General features: G+C 43.3%; 1 protein-coding gene across 1 annotated transcript in view; it reads left to right on the forward strand.

The window, feature by feature from the left end:
• Nucleotides 1–12,080, forward strand: part of PUM3 (pumilio RNA binding family member 3) — a 45,685-nt gene extending 33,605 nt beyond the window's left edge. The window contains exons 17-18 of the mRNA XM_031449788.2: nt 847–937; nt 3,301–12,080. Of these exons, the coding sequence (XP_031305648.2) occupies nt 847–937; nt 3,301–3,433 (224 nt within the window). The 3' untranslated portion in view covers nt 3,434–12,080. The remainder of the gene's footprint in view (nt 1–846; nt 938–3,300) is intronic.
• The last annotated feature ends 5,905 nt before the right edge of the window (nt 12,081–17,985 follow it).

The following is a 17,985-nucleotide window of genomic DNA, read 5'->3' on the forward strand; positions in this document are numbered from 1 at the left end:
ACACAGGACGGAGATACTCTTGTGGTCACCTTTGAAAAGCACTGTCTGCCTCACCAGCTGATTTCTGTCCCTCTTTGGCACATGCTGTGAAGAATGTAATAGCCATAGGCCTCTCGGCTTTTAAAGGCTCCTCACGTTTGAGTATCTTTGAATGACTTGTACATGCTACCTTCCCAAGACGTTTGCCTTCAAGGTAGGTTGTACCTGCCTCCATCTGCACTAAATCCTAGTCTTCAGAATTTCTCCTTTGTCCAAGGATTAGTTACACTGAGATGGCACAGTGAATAAGATGATACACCAAGACCTTGGGAATCAGATGTACTATAATAACAAAAGATGAATGATATTTTTGATGGTTGAACAGATGTTCAGTGGTGTAGTGAGAAATTACTAGGTGTAAGCCAGAATAGTCATTTGACCATTGTGTTCATGATACCTTCCGAGTGAGCATTTTCCATGAGTGAAAACTTGATTTTAACCAAACACAAGGTGCTGCTGTCAAACATTTACTTCCTGAATAACTTTCAGGTCAGGGTTAAATAATTAAATAGTACAAAGAAATGCAAACATGACCAAATAAGCGTTTTATAAGAATTCATTGTTTCTATTGAGTAATTACTGCTAAACATAGCTGACGATTTAGATCAGAGTTGGAGGAAGTGGCTGTATTAAAAGCACATTGTGTAAACCTGAGCTAGAGTTTCTGTGTTAAGTGATATTGGGTGAGAACTCTTTTTATTAGCTTTCTTATTAAAACATGTTTCCAGATTTAAGGGTAGTAGAGAGGAAGATTGGGAGTTTAAATCTTGGTATGTGACATGCATTAAGTTTTGGTTTACTTTACAGGCTGTTTTGCAAAAACACTTGTAGAGCATGTTGGGATGAAGAACCTCAAGTCCTGGGCTGGTGTAAATCGAGGGGCCATTATTCTTTCTAGGTACGTAGAAGGTGTGCCTTTCTCTGCCCAGGGTGCTCATCCCCGGTGCCAGTTCGTGCAAGATGTGCTTCCTTGACATGTATTTCTGGGCTCTACTGTCTGTTTCCAGTGATCCAGTATTGCTCTCAGTCACTCGTGGTCTTGACAGGTGTACCGAATACCAAAGAGCAAATGTAACTCTGGCAGTCCTTACAGTACTTTTCACGTGCCCTCCTTTGAATGTCAGGGATCGTAAAAGTATGGCATTCACAGGGTATTATTTGATTGTTTCACCACATTGACGGCTTTGATCAAAATGTAATTGTATTCTTTTTAATGAATTAATTTTGTTCCTGTGAAAACTGACAAAGTTGTTTTTTAAATCATGACTGACTTTACGTATAATTCTTTCTGAAAGGATTCGAGAAGCATTTGCTACTGAAGTCTGCATGCTAATCTTTACTTCTAATTAAAATGATCGAGAGCTGCTAATCTGTGAATTGAGACATATGCTTAACTTACATGCTATTATCTGGACTTAGGTTCAGATTATAATTTTCAGGTCATTGAAATTTCCATGCATTCCATTACCAGATAAAACCCTTCTTTTAAGGATACTCATTTTAAAACAGGTTTGTGTATTGTTTTGAAGCAATCAATGTTGATTTTTTTTTTTCCACCCTGATGTGTTACTAAGATTTGGAAAAACAGTTAACAATCTCAGCTTGAATTTCCCATAGTATTTCACAGGCACGATACTATGCAATTTAATGTGTATTAAATGTTTATAAATGTTACAGGGATTTCTTCAATATGCATTTTGATTCGGTACATATAGACCACATATACTCACAAATACACACGTTCCAGGGGGGCTTTCATTTCTTCAGGTGTATCAGTGTCTCCAAATACATGGGTGATACAGATCATTGGTTCATTTCTCATTAAAAGTAACTAATTTTCCAGTTGATGTTGAATAGCCAGAGTCCATTAGCTGAAACCTGAACCTTTTTGGTATGAACTTGCTTACCAGGCATTTGGAGTGTTAACACCTACTGACATGTCCTTTCATTACACTAAGAATTCTGGCAGTGCTGTAAAATTAATTTTCAAAGATTGCTCATTGGTCAGAGCTCCCCTTGGGTGAGTTTCAAACATGTGAAGGATACTGTAGGGTTATTATGGAATGCTCCTTCAAATTGGGGTATGAAACATCTGAACATGAAAATCTGATCATGAAATACCTCAGGTTCTAAAGGGAAGTAGAATGATAGATTAATTTTATATATATATACACTTTTTTTGGCTAAATCTTTTTCGCAGTAAGTGAAAAAGCATCGTTCTGGGTGAGAAAAGAAAATCAGCCTCGTGTGCAGTCTGAAAAATAACTTGGAAGCATAATGCTCTAGCATTTAAAGGCATGGGCTCTAGACAGACTGCTTAGGTTCCAGTCCCAGCACACTGTGTCGCCTTGGGCAAATTATTCAGGTTTTCTGAGCATTAAATTTTTTTGGATGTAAAATGAGATAAATAATAATCCGAGGTTATAATGAAAACTAGGTGAGATGATGCGTATATATTGCTTAGATTATGTCTAATATGTGTGTTCAGTAAATAAACTTGTAGTACTGTGATGTGTTAGTGACTATGTGCTTAGTATGAATAGAATGAAAGCACCTAGTGAGTCACAAGTCTCTCGAAAGCGCACGTTACTCTTCACTCTGCGGATGGCCAGCGGTGCTTGTTACTTGTCTTCCACGGGCAGTAGAGTGCTGCTTGGGACTGCTGGCTTCTCTCTGTCAAAGTTACTGGGACTGGGGTCTTTCAGAATGCCAACTGACTTCTTTCTAGGATGTGTTTCCTTCGTCAGCATTGAAATATGGTTGTGAAGAAGTCTGAGGAGAACAGGAAATTCTGCCCTAGTGTTCATTCACTCAGCGAGCATTTTTAGACAACCTGCTCTGTACATGCAGTGCCGTGAAATAAAGAAAACACAGGGTCCCTGCTCTTGAACTCCTCTGGTTGGAGAAGGAAAGGCAGAATTCACGTAGGAAATGGTTTTAAAGCAAGGTGTTCGTCCTCTGGCAGGCGCAGTGAAATCGGGAACAATTCTTCATGGATCGGAGCCACTCTTACCTTTGCTTGTGTGACTGCAGCAGAAAGATTCCAAAATGTGTTCTGTTTATGTGGTTTTGGAATATCGGCTCCTAGCCCCCATCATTCATCTGATGAATGAGAAAAAAATGTATTTATCATTACAAAAGTTGTCTCACAAACCGGTGAACCTTTTATACTACTGTGTGTGGAGGTGGTATTCGCAGATGATCTAAGGATTTTTATGAAATTTAATTTTTTGATTGTTAATTTTTATCTTCTCTCTTCAGCCTTCTCCAGAGTTCTGATCAAGAAGTTGCAAATAAAGTCAAAGCTGGTCTGAAAAGCCTGATTCCCACATTGGAAAAAAACAAAAACACCAGCAAAGGAATAGAAATGCTACTTGAAAAACTGACTGCATAAGTGGAAACAGTTAAGGACAAGTTGGAACCATTTTTCCTCTTCTGTTCTCCCAGTGTGGAAAAGAAGCGCTAGGGTCCATCGTCCTGGTACTTTGGGTGCTCTCTACTTGTGTTTCTTTGTATAAGAGTCTATTTATAAAATGATTTCTTAAAATGGCTTTTTTAAAAAAAAAAACCCCAGCCTTCTCCTTTATCATACTGGTAGTAAGCAAATCACAATGTAAAAGATGTAGCAGTCGTATACAGTGGGACCGACCAGATGTACATGAAGTGGTTGCATGCGTTGATTCAGGGGAGAAGGATGTCTTCAGTGGGCAGGAGTCTGAGAGGCTTCGTGGAAGAGGAGGAACCTGAGGAGGCCTCAAAGGAAGGCAGGGTGTGGTAAAGAAAGCCCCTGGGAGCACTTGGCGGGAGCAGTGAAGTGGACGTCAGGGAGCCTCAGGGCGTGATGGGCCCGGGGCGGGGGATCCTCTACAGGCAGGGCAGCTGCACTCCCAGCCGCCTTATGGATTGGGCTCCACGTTAGATTTTGTTTGAAACAAGCCTCTCCAGTATGTTAAAACTTGTAGGGAACAAGGTACTTAGATGAATTGGGATCACAGTGGGTAGTAGTGTCATGGTCAAGGTCATAGGGAAAATCTTCTTGCCTTCGGAACTGGGCCTTCCAAGTTCCAATAAGCTCCTTGTAATGAGACCTTCTCTCTTGGGACTTTCCCTAAAGTAGTTGAAGCCTATAGGGTTTGAGTGAGAAGAAAGGAGTTAATAGTGCAGAAGTTTGAATTTAAGTGCAAGTAGGATGTTTGAGTTTTAAAACTGTACTTGGCTTCCCAGCAAGAAGGCTTGGAAGGATTGGTAGATCAGTCAGGCTCCCGGGGCCCTGCCGGTGGTGACCTGACTGCTTTTGATACGGGGTCGTCATGCTTTCTCTCAGCAGACTTCTGTCACCAGACACCCACTCGGGTCTGTGACAGATACCCCTGAGGAGGATGACTGTGCCTTTCCTGACCAGACTGCGGGGTCCCAGGACTACTCCCAGCACACAAGCTCCCAGGACTTCACCTGCCACCCTCTGTCCTGCTGGGTACATTGAGCTATCATTCTCTTTTGGCCTGGATTCTCCCCATCCCCCAACCCTGCCAGGTCTCAGGGTGGAGGCGGACAGCTGGGGAAGCTGGGGACAGGATGAGGAGGTAGTGGGGAAAAGGCAACATTAGAGCTTGCTCTTGTTTGACTAATATATTGTCACTATCCTTTTTAGGCATTTTCTTTTTTAACTTCCTAATATAGGAAATTACAGATGAAGGCTTTTCACCACCACTGTCCCCGTACTTCTTTTCTCCCCGTCTCCCCAATAGAATTGCCTCATTTTTGATAAATCAGTGTTCAGTTTATATGATTATGCTGACATAAATTGTTAAATACTGAAGGAAGCAGTGAAATGTCATTACATTTCCTACACCATTTTTTTTTCCTGGAATTAATTATTACCTCATTTGTTTTCATTTGCTTCCTTTTCTACATTTCTGTTATTAATTTTTCTCAAACTGTCCATCAGAATTGTGTAAACTCTTTTCCTCTTTCTTCAGCCTGGCGAGGCTCCTGCGTTACTGGTGTCCATCCCTTGCCACTTGGCTCCTGTATTCTGACTAGTCTCATTCAGTGTTTCCCATTCAGTGTCCCTCGAGGGAGTCATAGATACATTGAGGTTTTAACAGCCTCATCTGTTACTCCACTGGGCCATACAAACTTTCCCCTTGTGTGACCTAATACTGGGGCCCCCTTCCTGAAGTCAGTGATGGATTTAGGAAGGAGCCTGGCCAATGAACCTTAGAAAAAAAGTGTGTTCCTGGGGAAGGTTCCTTAGGTCACAGACTCATAAGGAACAGAGTCCCTTTCCTGCCGGCCGACTTGAGTATGTGCAGAAAGCATCCTGAGGATGGCTGAGCAAGAAGGTGAAAGAATCTGGAATTTTGACACTGAGCTGCTGAATAAATCAACTCTCGGAGCTGCCCTCCTGAATTTCCTGCTATGTGAGAGAAGAAACTTTCGTTTATCTTTTAGGCCATTTTGAGTTGAATCTTTAGAGACTTGCAGCCAAAAATATACTAACCTGTCTCTGAATACTAATTTCTACAGTAACACACCAGGCCACCTGGGAACCACTGGCTGTCTGGGTATCTTTTTTTTTTTTTTTTTTTTTTTAATATTTATGTATTTTCTGGGAGGAGATAATTAGGCTTCCTTATTTATTTTTGGTGGAAGTCCTGGGGATTGAACCTCTGGGTGTCTTGAAGAACTGCGGCATCTCCATCGCCCTCTCCCTGGGCCTTTCCTTCATGTCTTCTCTGGGAAGCCCATTTCTAGGACCCCATGGATTTTGTTTTCCTGCTTAGCATTCTCTTTTGAACGGGGCACAATCTCCATGAGCTTCCGGAGAAAGAATGCACATGAGGTAAAATTTTAAAGTCTGAATGTCTTTATTCTCCCCTTTCATGCCTGGGCACCTGGATGTAAAATTCTAGTTTAGCTGGATATAAAATTCTAGTTTGACATTCAGTTTGCCCCAGAGCTTTGAAGGCGCTGGCCAGTGTTCTCTTCGGCCCACAGAGTGGCTGTAGAAGTCCAGTGCCGTCCTCCACGGGCTTTTATGTGTGGCCTTTTGGTGGCGGGAGTCGTTTCTCTGAAAGGTTTCAGGACCTTCTTTATCCCTGGCTTTCTTGTATTTCAGGATAATGCGCACTGGTGTGTGTTGTGTGTGTTGTGTGTGTCTGCTCTTCATTCTTCATGCTGGATGGGTCCTTGAGGAATTTAGAGAAGCCCTTCTATCTGGGGGCTGTATTTGTGTTGTCTCCCTAATCCCCCTCCACACACACACACCCCCCACCTGTTTTTCTCTATCCTTCTCTTTGAGACTCCTATTTTTCAGATTTCAAATGTTGATTTGGTCCTCTAATTTTCTTTTTTCAATTCTTTGGCTTTTTGTTTTGCTTTCTGGATGAGATAGCACCTCCACTCTCTACCAGCCATTCCAGTGAAGTTTCTTTTCTTGTTTCTTGAATAAAATACCTCTTTGGCCTCTGGGCATGTTGTATTTTCTGTTTCTTTTGTTATGTTTTACTTTGCTTTGTCTCTTTTCTGCGGGCTGCACTTTTTATTTTGATCTGTGATGTTTGAGACTTTCTGGGAGAGCTCTTTGGCTCTTCTTTATATAATTAAGACACTAGAACCTGATCAGAAAGGGGGCAGCCTGTCCATTTCTCTGGACTGCTGACTGTTCATGGCATAGGTGACCAGGCGTGGATGCTGTTTCCCTGGAGTCCTCCACATTTCAGGATCTGTAGGCCTTTTGTGGGGCCATCAGTACCTCCGAAGGGAAATGCAGCTGGTAGTCAGTACCCTGGTTGCTCAGTGGTCAGTGTGCAGAACCTACCTGCTTTGACTGCAGTGCTGTCCCTCGTGCTCTGTGGTACATCCGGCCCCCTAGTCTAGAGATATTGAACCAACCTGAGTCCACAAAATAAACTCTCAGCCTTCTCTCTGCCAGTGTGTGGAGGGCTAGTCAACCAGCTTTAGCCAATCGCCCTGTTTTGCATCCCAAGCCTCACCCTGTCTTCTGGCACTTTGCACCTCTAATTGCTGGGATTTTCTGTAGATCAGAGTGAGAATTAACTTGGTTCTCTGCACGTCCTTGGTACTCAGCTTTCTCAGCGCTGCTACTTTCTCCATGGCTTCCTCCTCTTCCAGGTATTTGTTGCTGTTGTCCACCCACTGATGGCTTCTCTCCCGTCACTTGGTTGTCTTGACTTTATACCATGTTTATTCTTAGCAGAAATCCAGAAATGGTTTTAACCAAATTAAAAACAACCTTCCTGGCTAAATGAAGGATATGTTATCTTTGGAAAAGCTTACTGGATTTGAGAAAGCCTTTAATTTTAAAATTTACCTTTGTAGTTTTCAGATTGCACCAACCCCGTGCTTTCGCCAGGGATCAGACACTGCCTAGAAGGAAGGAGAACTTGCTTCCCCTTGAAGCCTGTGTTTTAAGTGGTGTGTGTTTGCCTACAGGGATGAAGCTTCCTGCATGTCTGAACTCAAAGGATTGGCTCTTTACAATAGGAGATGGCACTTCTGTTGCTATTTGCAATGAAATTTTGAGAAGGTTACATCTTAATTATAGCAGATTAGTCACTTTTAAGAGTATGTCTAGCAAAGATAAGGGTGTGTGTGTATTTTTAGAATAATGGTTAAGAGAGAACAGGGTCTCAAAAAAAGCAACAGTTAATACTGAACCGCTAATGAAACTATTTCTAGACCAAAACTTAATGAACTCAGATGAACATAAAAATCTGCCACTTGAACTCTTTTCTCACCTATGAAATTGTTTAACCTAAGGAAACTACGTTTATAATCATCTCCATCTGTTACAGGCTGAATTAATTGTGTCCCCTTCAAGTTTGTGCGTGGAAATCTTAGCCTTTCTCCACCCCCTCCCTCCACCCCCAGTACCTCAGAATGTGACCATATTTGGAGGTAGAGTCTTTACAGAGGTAATTAAGGTAAAGTGAGGTCAGCTGGGTAGACCCCCGTCCAGCATGACTGGCGTCCTTGTAAGACGGAATCAGGACGCACACAAAGAGAAGATCGTGTGAAGACCAGAGAGGCGATGGCCATTCACAGGCCAGGGAGAGGGGGCTGCAAGTGGAGTGAACCCTGCTGACCCTGCACCTTGGACCTTCGGCCACCAGAAACTGTGAGGAGAGGTTTCTGTTGTCGAAGCCACCCAGTCTGTGGTGTTTGTTACACAGTCCTGGCAAACTAATACACCACGTTTCCTTTTTGAAATGTAAAACCATCACCATCTGTGTGCCCCCAAATTCCCTAACCTTTCTCCCAGTTGAATTCTTAAGGGTTTTATATGAACAGTCTTAACCAGGAGATAGATTGTGTTCTTCGGGTTGCCTGTCTCATATGAATAGGAGCTACGTGGCTGTTGTGCTCGGCATTCCGGAGTGTGCAGACGCTGATTGCTGTGTGCACGTTTGCCCCCAAAACAGCACCTTGGAAGATGGTGCCGATGTTTCCACTCCCTTCCCTGTGAAGGAGTGGTGTTCGGAATCTTTCATCAAAATGTTCCCTAATTTTTAAACGGGGACTCTGCCCACTGCTGAATGTAAGTGGATGAAGACTGCTTCACAAACGTGGTAATGAGAAGTTTTGGCCAGCGCTCTCTTGTTCTTAGGGGAATTCATCCTATCCTGGGAGCAAATGGTAGTTCTTAGTTGTGCCTGCTATGTGACAGCTACTTAAGTGGAAGGTGATGGGAGTCTGGTAAGGTGGTGAGAATCGTCTGACTTTGTGATCTTGATGACTGTAATTAAGCATAACGAATAATTTAGATGTTTTAAATGACTTCCAGATGCTTGAAAACAGACTCTCCTTTTAGACAGAAATCCTGCATGTGAAAGTCCTGTTCTTATTGATAAACCTGCCGGTAAAGCCATCGGCCTGCTGCTGTTACATTCAACGTAGGCAGTGATGGAAAGAATAAACCTGATTTTTAAAGACCTGTATAATACCAAGAAAGTGCTTTTGAGGAAATGGGCAAGTCTTGGGTTTATTTTTCTTGCTTAATCAACTATTTTGCCCCATCTGTACTGCCTAATAACCTAAGTCTAGTTCTAGAAGTAGATTTGTTGGAACCCATTTTATCTGCTTATAATAACCTGGTGGATGTGTTTTGGTCTGGCTGGCACCTCTTTGGGGGTTCCCTTCTGCCCACATTTCACAGTCATCCTATTTAGGTGGGATGAACCCATCATTACCTGCCTTCACCCGGTACACATGACCCAGGTCTCCCAAAACACACTACCATTCACTTGACCACAATGATTACTTAGTGGGTGAAGTATTCTTATTAATAAGTAGCCTCAAATCAGAGTCTGGCATGGGACCAAAATGAGAGCATTTAGTGTTCTGAGGAGTCTTCTGAAAGACACCCTCCTTTCCCCTGGGATCTCACACTCCTGAACCTGTCCCCTGGTATTGGCTGCCTTGATACTATATTTCATCAATTCTAAAAATGCACCCTTTTCCCCACATTTTACACATTTATCTTACAGTGGATGGCATCTTAGCCAGCTTTTTTTCTTAGTGATAACATAAAATAATGGTGGGTCTTAGAATCAAGGCATGTGGCAGTTGGTAAAATAAAGTATTCCATCTTTTCCTCTCTACATAAGTCTGCTTTGCTTTTCTGTAGTAGCTTTTTACCCCTCTCAAAACTTTTCTTTATTGCTGGACTCCTAGGTGTCTTCTGCTGTATAATTACACTCAAATTACACCCCTTTGGAAAATGAAAATCAGGTAAAATTAGAAGCAGCGTAGGATAGCGGCTAGGAGCATGGTCCAGAACCACATTGCGATTTGAAGCCTGACTGTTAACTGGGCGTCCTTGGTCAAGTTACATCACCTCTCTGCTTCTGTTGTCTCCTTTATAAAAAGATGAAGCACACTTCACTGGGCCACTGTGAAGACTGAATGAGTTGATATATGAAAAGGACCTAGATCTGGGCCTGAACACCCAGGTGGGGCTCCCTCCCAGGGCAGGTAGAATCGTGGGAGATTTTGAGCTTGCTCGATAGGCCGCTGTTGTCTCAAAGCTACGACTTGAAGTTCAAAGTTCCTGTCTTTGAGTTTTGTTTTGTTTTTTCACATCAAGCATTTCAGCAACCCTTGCCCCAAGATGCAATATTATAGTTGTACTTTTGAGTATGTATTGGCTAAGAAATCACGTAGAAATGTCCATGAATTCATTACCACTCTTAATATTATACAATTTAAATCAGCTGTGTACCTTTGGAAAACTGTCTCTCCAGGTGGGGCAAGGTAGGGATTGCAGGCCCCCTGCAGTCTTTCCTGCCCACGTATTAGGAAACAGAGTGAAAGTACTTGAGTCCAAATAGGCTTCTTTCAAATGCAAATAACCCTTGTAGGAGCAGCACGTTTAGTTTTGATTAACACCTTCCTTCAGAGTCTGTCAGCTTATTCAGTAGAGTGCTGAGAGCTAGACAGGTTGGAGGGTTTGTTTCTTTGGGGAAGGAACAAGGGATAATTTGAGGTCAGTCACCTGGGCCACTAAAGCCTGGGGACAGCAGAGAAGTACAGAGTTTCAACTTGGGTCGTGGTCTTGGCCAGGAGACACGGCGGGCCAACTCCAGGTGATTGTTTTGTGGAGGAAGTAGCCTTGGATTTGTGTGAGAAACTTGGACCCTGCACGCGTTCTGCCACTTGCTAGGCAGGTGATCTTGGTCCTCAGTTTCCTCATCTATAAAACAAGCACCTGCCTCATATTCCCTCAAAACTTTTTTAAACAATAAGGTTCACTGCAAATGTGAGGGGTTTTTGAGAGCGGTACCACAGTGAAAAGCGCGTGGAGTTTGTTTTCAGAAGATCTGGCTTCGAGGCTCGGCCCTGTCTCTGAACGGGAATGTGGGTAAGTCAGTCTTTAGAAACTTATTTCTAATTTTTTGTTGGTAAAAATAGCGATAGTACCTGAAAATTTCAGAGGGTGGAGGTCAGAATCAAGTGAGGTTTGTGTATGTGAAGGTGCCTTGTAAAACTTCGTGGGTGTTTATAATTCCCCTGTAGATTAGAGATTCCTTGCCTTGTTTGGTCCCCAAGTCACAGCGTTGCGGTGTACAGATTGAAAATAAAAAAAACAGCTGCGCTACTATTAGGTAAAATGATCTGAAGCCTAGAGATAAGCCAAAAAGATTCATCCCATTCAAAGACACACTAGGGTGTTATCTACAAAACCACAAGGCTATTTGACTTTTCTAGAGGATGTAACTTTGCTTGACATACTGTTCTATTAAATAGGATCCAGACTCTGGAAAAATGGATGGTAATGTGTAGAATATCAATAAGTTGCAAACAATTTCTGTCTAAAGCAGAGACAGCTGCAAAGATTAGAGTTGTATTGCCCTGTAGAACATTAACCAGTGTTGATCTAACTTTGTGGTCTTTGTCTAATAGTTTTTCTTTCATGAATGAATGAAAATATATATATAGAGAGAGAGAGAGATGACTAACAAGGAAAGCATACCAATGTATTCAGTGTAAGTTCTGCATGACAAGGGGGCCTTCATAAGGAAGCGAAGACCTAGAGAATCAGTTAAACCCGAGCATTTCTATGCTCGGTCTGATGAAGTGTGGACAGTTGTGGGACAAAAGGGCTAAGGGTAGTAACCCAGGAGACAGCAAGGCCTGTTCCTTCAGATTCCTCTCGATGTCCCTCCACCTTCAGAGACGAGGATGCTCCTTCCCCTTCAGGTAGGAGGGCACCTCTCGCTTGAGGGTCTGAGGACCTGCTTCAGGGGAAGAACTGCCATTTTTCTAATTCCTTCAACTGAAACATCCAAGGTGCCGTATTTTGGTGTTATGTGTCCTGAACCCCATCAATGTTACCACCCTGCTTGTTTTCTCATTAAGGAATTTTATCAATCTTCAATGTGTCATGTTTGTATGAGAATCATCTTTTTCGTGTTCTGAAAATATTTTGACATTCTAAAGTAGCTTTTTGTTTCCCTGTTGCACTTTCGATGTAATTGTCTGATTTTGCAACCTTGAAATACAGCAAACCCTCAAGACTGATTCCCCTCTTTTCTCAAAGGTGTTGTCCAGCTGATGCTGGCAGACTATTTCCACTTAGCATTTTGTCGTCAGCTGCGGTCATGATGTGACTGTTCTATGGAAAGCTATTCTGTTATATTTAGATTGCATTTTAAGTTAAACTTGTTTTAAGGAAAGCCTTAGAGATTTACAGTTTTAGTTACTGAATAATATTAAGACTTCTCACCAGCTTGAGATTTTTAAGGGAGATTCAAATACTGAGGGAAAAGGCCTGATGGCTAAATTTCCTTGTTCTGATTAGAGTCAGATCAAGGCAATACTACCCATAGGTAACTTACTTGAGAATTATTTGAATCAAGAAAAGCTGTGAAAGAAAAAGGCAACATGATGGGGAAGTTTACTGCCAGACTGAGGTGGGCAAAATGTACAGCATATACTTCAGTGAAAATGTGCTACTTTGAGTTAAAATGTCTAGGCAAAGTTCTGCCGAGACCAGAAGCACAGTCAGAGGACATGAAATTCCAGCAAGTGGAGAGGAATATTTTCCAGTCCATATTTAAGTCAGTCCGCAATAAAAATCAAAGTTAGTGTCGAAGAGCTCTGTGATGCCTACATATGATAGATCTTTCAGTCTGTTGTCTTTTTCAATACCATTAAGGCAGCTTCTGTCTATGCTCAGTTTGTAAATATATTTCATGTCCCCATTACCCCAGGGTTCCCCCTCTCTCCCTGTCAGAGGTACAGGTCTGCCCACTGGCTCCATTCCTTGTCTCTGGGTGTGGCCAGAGGTGCAGGGTGAACAAAGGGGAGAAAGAGGACCAGTAGTTGAGGGGAATAACCTTCAGCGACTTAAGCAGGAGTGCCCAGCCCTGCCCCCGGTTGCAGTGGGTCGGGGATGTTCCGACTCACCTTAGAAGCAGGTAGGACCTTGTGCTTTGATGCCGTAGTACAGTAAATCCTGCACTGGGATAAGGTGAGAGCTAGCAAAAGGCTAGGAGGGCTGGCCTAGGAATCCGAGGATTATTATGGTACAGTGGAAAGATCTTTGGACAGATACAAGTTCTAGCCCCCAACCCACCAGTGAATCAGGTGGTTTTGAGATGGGATCCTCAGAGTCCCAGGTTGCCCTGAGATGCCTTGGGGGCAGCACTGTGGCAGGAGGTATAGCAGATGGAGCTCTTGACCAACGGCCTGGGCTCCAGCCAGAGCAGCTCCACTTATGTCTGTTAAATGTGCAAATTTGGAGACCGAGTTCTTTTTGTGACAGGGTTCTGCTGTTTAAAACAAACAAAAAGCTAGAAAACTACCGGTCAGCATCATTTCCAATGTCCCGTCTAGATGAAATAGTCCGTAATTGCCTGACTGCAGTCACCTGCACTGTGTCCTCCACCACGAGCAATCAGCAAGCCGGGCCAGAAGGGAAGCATTAGGCTGGAAGCAGATTCCCTGGGAAGCCAACGAGGCTTAAACACCAAGGCCGCTTGCTTGCTGGGCCTTCCAAAGCCTGCTACCTCATTTTATATTCATTATTTAATTTTTGTTTTTAAGGGGAGCTCCTAAGTTGTACAAGCTTTAGGCCCCACAAACCCTGGATCCTCCCTTGCATTAAACCCAAGCTTCTTAATGTACGGACATCACTGCAGGCCCGTCCTAGTTAACTGAAAGTGCAGCCTCGGAAGGAACAAACCAGCCATTTGGAATGGGGTGGGGTTGCTTTGCAAGCTCAACCTTATTAAGTGACGGCAAGGCCAGTGTTTTACTGTTCCTGCTAATGAAGAATGGATGTAAGATACCAGTTATTACTCATTTTCTTTGTTCTCCCAACACTTGTCAGAGGAGCATAGCTTTGAGGCTAAGAACGCATACTCTGTAACAATTCCCTGTAGAATACTGTCATATGATACATTTAGCACAGTGCCTGGACATAAGCAGTACTCATAAGTTTCAGTTTTCCTTACTACCATTATTGAGTGATAAGTTGAGACAGAAACAACTAATTTCCTATCTCAGTACCTCAGAAACAGAACCTTAATTTTTGGCTGGGTGACCTGTGCCCAATTCAAAAGCATTTCCTCCCTTCTTTATGTTAAAGTGTTTTGCCAGTGAGATGCAAGAGTAAATGTACTCAGGAAGTCATGTTAGAGGAGAATGAGTGCCCTTCTCCGGTTTTTTCTCTGTCTTGCTCCTTTGAACTTAGACGTGATGGTTGGAGCTCCAGCAGCCATAGTGGATCGTGTGGACAAGGTTGTTACCCTAGAGGTGAAGGAATGAGCAGAAAGGAGCCTGGGTTCCTGACAACCTTATGGAGTTGCTTACACTAGCCTTGGACTGCCAGCTCTCAAATTCTTTTATAAAGGAAGGATTCTCAAGTCATCTGGATGGCTTGTTAAAACAGATTTCTAGGCCCTGCCTGCAAAGTCTGATTCAGTAGGTATGGTTTGGAGCCCAAGAGTCTGTGTTTTTAACAAGTTCCCTGGTGATACAAATCATGTTGGTCCCAGGGCCACATTTTGAAAGCCAAGGTTTTATGTATTTAGGGAAAGAAACTTTTATTCTTTAAGCCACTGTTTAGGGCTATTCTGTTATTAAAGATGCATCTATTCTAATACATTATGTAACTTTAGTAACTAACTCTTCTTGCTCTGCTAATTAATAAAGAGCAGCCACATGATTAAAACGCCACTCAAAGGGAAACAGGGAGATGGGGTGAACTGCAAATTGACTATGTGGCTTCTGCACCATTCATTAGTCAGATGAGTACTGAGTACTTAGCATATTAGTATGTGCTAAGCATATACAGAAATAACTAAGACATGGACCATGATTTAACTGCAGTTCCCGCTGAGCTGATATTCATGTGGAATCCCGTTGTATCAGACTCGTAACCAGTGTCTGCAAGACAGTGATGAGCAAAGCCAGTGATTCCCCACTGCTCAGTTAGTCTGGAAATGGGGAGAGGCACAGGGCTGGGGGATCCTTAGAGACCATTGGATGCAGTGGTGACCAACCTCACCTGCCTGTTGAAATCACCCAAGGAGCTTTAAAGTACTGATGCCTGGGTCCTGTCTCTGGGGACTTAGTTTAATTGGTCTGAATTGTTCAAAGTTCCCTTGGTGATTCTACTGTGCATCCTAGGTTGAAAAGGGCTGATCTAAACCAACCTGGAGAGATGAGGTGACTACTTCAAGATAGTATAGAGGGTCAGAGGCAGGTCTCCTGTTACCCAGCCGAGTGTTCTTCAGACCTGGCTGGTCCTTGAAACCTGCTGGAGGCCGGGTACACGGCCAAGTTAATTCTCCCTCGCCTTTAATCGTTGATGACATAGGAGGTATGGTGCTGTAAGCATGCATCTGCTCCCAGCTCAGTGACAGAGAGCTCGCTGCAGCTCATCGGTTTCCCTAACAAGATTTTCCTTGGTGACAGCAAAGCAGATCATTTTAATTAGCATTAAATAATGAATTTAAACGGCATTGAAGTAATTCCAAAATCTCTGTTAACTTCCCTAAATAACATCATGCAGGAGGTACTCTAGTGGGATTTATTGTTGAGAAATATCTGTGGTAAGGATACAGGCAGTGAGTCTCCTTACATGAGAGCACCTACCCTGGTTTGACTTTGAGCGTACAGTCGATTAGAACCAGAGGCTCTCAGAGCTGCAGGGGTTGAAATGTCTTCTGATGGCCTTGTCCCTCATCAGGTGTGCACATCTTCTTTTCCGCTTGTCCCCATGATGTGGCTGTGACCTTCAGCTTAGGCCTGCTGGTAACAGGGAGTTCATCCTCAGTCTGCTGAGAAGCCCCCTCCCCTCAGAGTGTCCTTCCTTAACACTCATTTAAGAAGGTTCCCCCTGAAACTGCCTGCCTTGATCTCAGTTCTTCTTTCTGGGAATTCACCCCCCGCCCTTCACTGCCACGGGAGCAGAGCAGCATCTCTGGGGGCATCCTAAGGGATCTGAATAGATGTTGTGTTTGGGATGAATACTGCTGCTGCTGGACGCTGACTGAAGGGGCTGGGAGAGTGACACGTTGTCCTTTCTGCCCTGCAAGAGCTTGCAAGTGGATTTCCCCTCCCCCTAAGTTTGAAATTGACAGTGGATATTTTTGATTCACATTTTTCTGGAAGGAAAAAAAGGAACAGAAAAATCTTGCCAGCCTTTAAGCCACCAAATCGTGGGAGCACTCAACTTGTTATTACAGTGCCAGTGTCTCCTGGGTCATGTTCTGATTTAGAGGAAGAAGGGCCCTGCTTCCCTTTCGTAACTGGCCTGACCTCACTGGGCAGGCTGTCCCATCACTAGACCTTAGCTGCTCTGTGGTAACACGAGGCAGTAACGTGAAACTGTATCTGCCAGAGACTCAGATTCCAGTTCTCTTGCATCTTTTGAACATACATTTCATAAGGTGAGATAGTAAAAGCCTATTACCTAATGGCTTTTCTACAGGCCAAGATAAGAGTATTAATTTTCTAGAATTTCTGGAGTTACTAGAGAATTATTGTTAGAGGTACTGTATAACCACATCCCATGTTTAAGTTACGATTGCTCTGATACCAACTGGTGTACTGCCGTATGCTTTTGATGCTAGTCACCCAGAGTCGGTGTCATATCCATAGGCTCGAGGGCATGGTCCCCAATAAGGCTGCCCTTTCTTTAGATGCCAGTTACACTTTAGGAGTCCCCAGGCTACTCCCACTTCTGACCACTGGCTGCACAGTTTCCCACAACCACTCAGGTTCAGTAATTCACTAGAAAACTCCCGAAAGTCAGGAAAGCACTATGCTGCGATTACAGGTTTATTGTAAAGAATACAAATCGGGACTAGCCAAATGAAGACATGCACAGGACAAGGTGTGAGAGGGCCTCAAGTGCAGAGCTTCCATGCTCTCTCCTGGTGGAACCTAGCACCCTCTCGGCACACCCATGTGTTCACTAATCAGGAAGTTCCACTTCGCTAACCTCTCAAGTTTTTAGTGGGGTTTCATTATGTGGGCATGACTGATGGAATCACTGTTCATGGGATTGAACTTAATCTCCAGTCCCTGTCCCCTCCCTGGAGGTTGGGCTGACTCAAAGTCCCAAACTCTAATCACATAGTCTTTCTGGGACCAGCCCCCATCCTGACTCATCTCATCTCAGCATAGAGTTTTACCCAAGTTGCTCATGAATAAAGAGACACTCCTATTACGTCGGAAATTCTAAGGATTTAGAGCCTTACTCCCAGGAACCAGGGACAAAGGCCAGTCAAATTTTTTTATTACACAACAGGATGATTGAAGTTAAAGTCCTTGCAGAGGAGTAGAAGGGAATAGTGAGGTGCTGCCAACTGTGCACCTGCTGTTACACTCAGTCAGTATGTGCCCCAAAGTGAAGGTGTGATAGGAGACTTGAGTCAGTGGCTGCTTTATTTGGTCCCCACACACATCTCAATGTTTTGTGATGCCAGATTTTGAAAGGCTGTGCTCTCTATTACATTGTGCCTTATTGAATACATTATGCATTTATACATATATATCACATATACAAAGCCATGATCTATATTAGCCATTCTTTGTAGGTAATTTTTAAGGTGATTTTGGCCACACATGACTTCTGCTTTGCTGGCTTTGGAGCCTAACCTCCATGTACAAAGCCTTTCCACTGTGCAGTATCCCAAGCAGGTTCTTCTATACCTTCCAGAAGCTTCCATCCAAATCCTGCTTGAACGTTTCTGGTGACAGAGAGCTCCTTGATTTGAATCAACCCTTCCACTTGTTGGGCAACTTCCAGGGTCAGAGAGTAATTTCTTTTGTTGAACTTAATCTGTCACTTGATCCCATGACTACTCTCTAGAGTCACACAGAGAACACCCCATGTTAGAAGAGGACTTTTAATACTGGAGGACAGAGATCCCATATGCTCTTAAGTCTTCTTTTCTCCTAAGCAAA

The sequence above is a fragment of the Camelus dromedarius genome, chromosome 10 (assembly GCF_036321535.1).
Source record: "Camelus dromedarius isolate mCamDro1 chromosome 10, mCamDro1.pat, whole genome shotgun sequence".
Classification (NCBI taxonomy): domain Eukaryota; kingdom Metazoa; phylum Chordata; class Mammalia; order Artiodactyla; family Camelidae; genus Camelus; species Camelus dromedarius.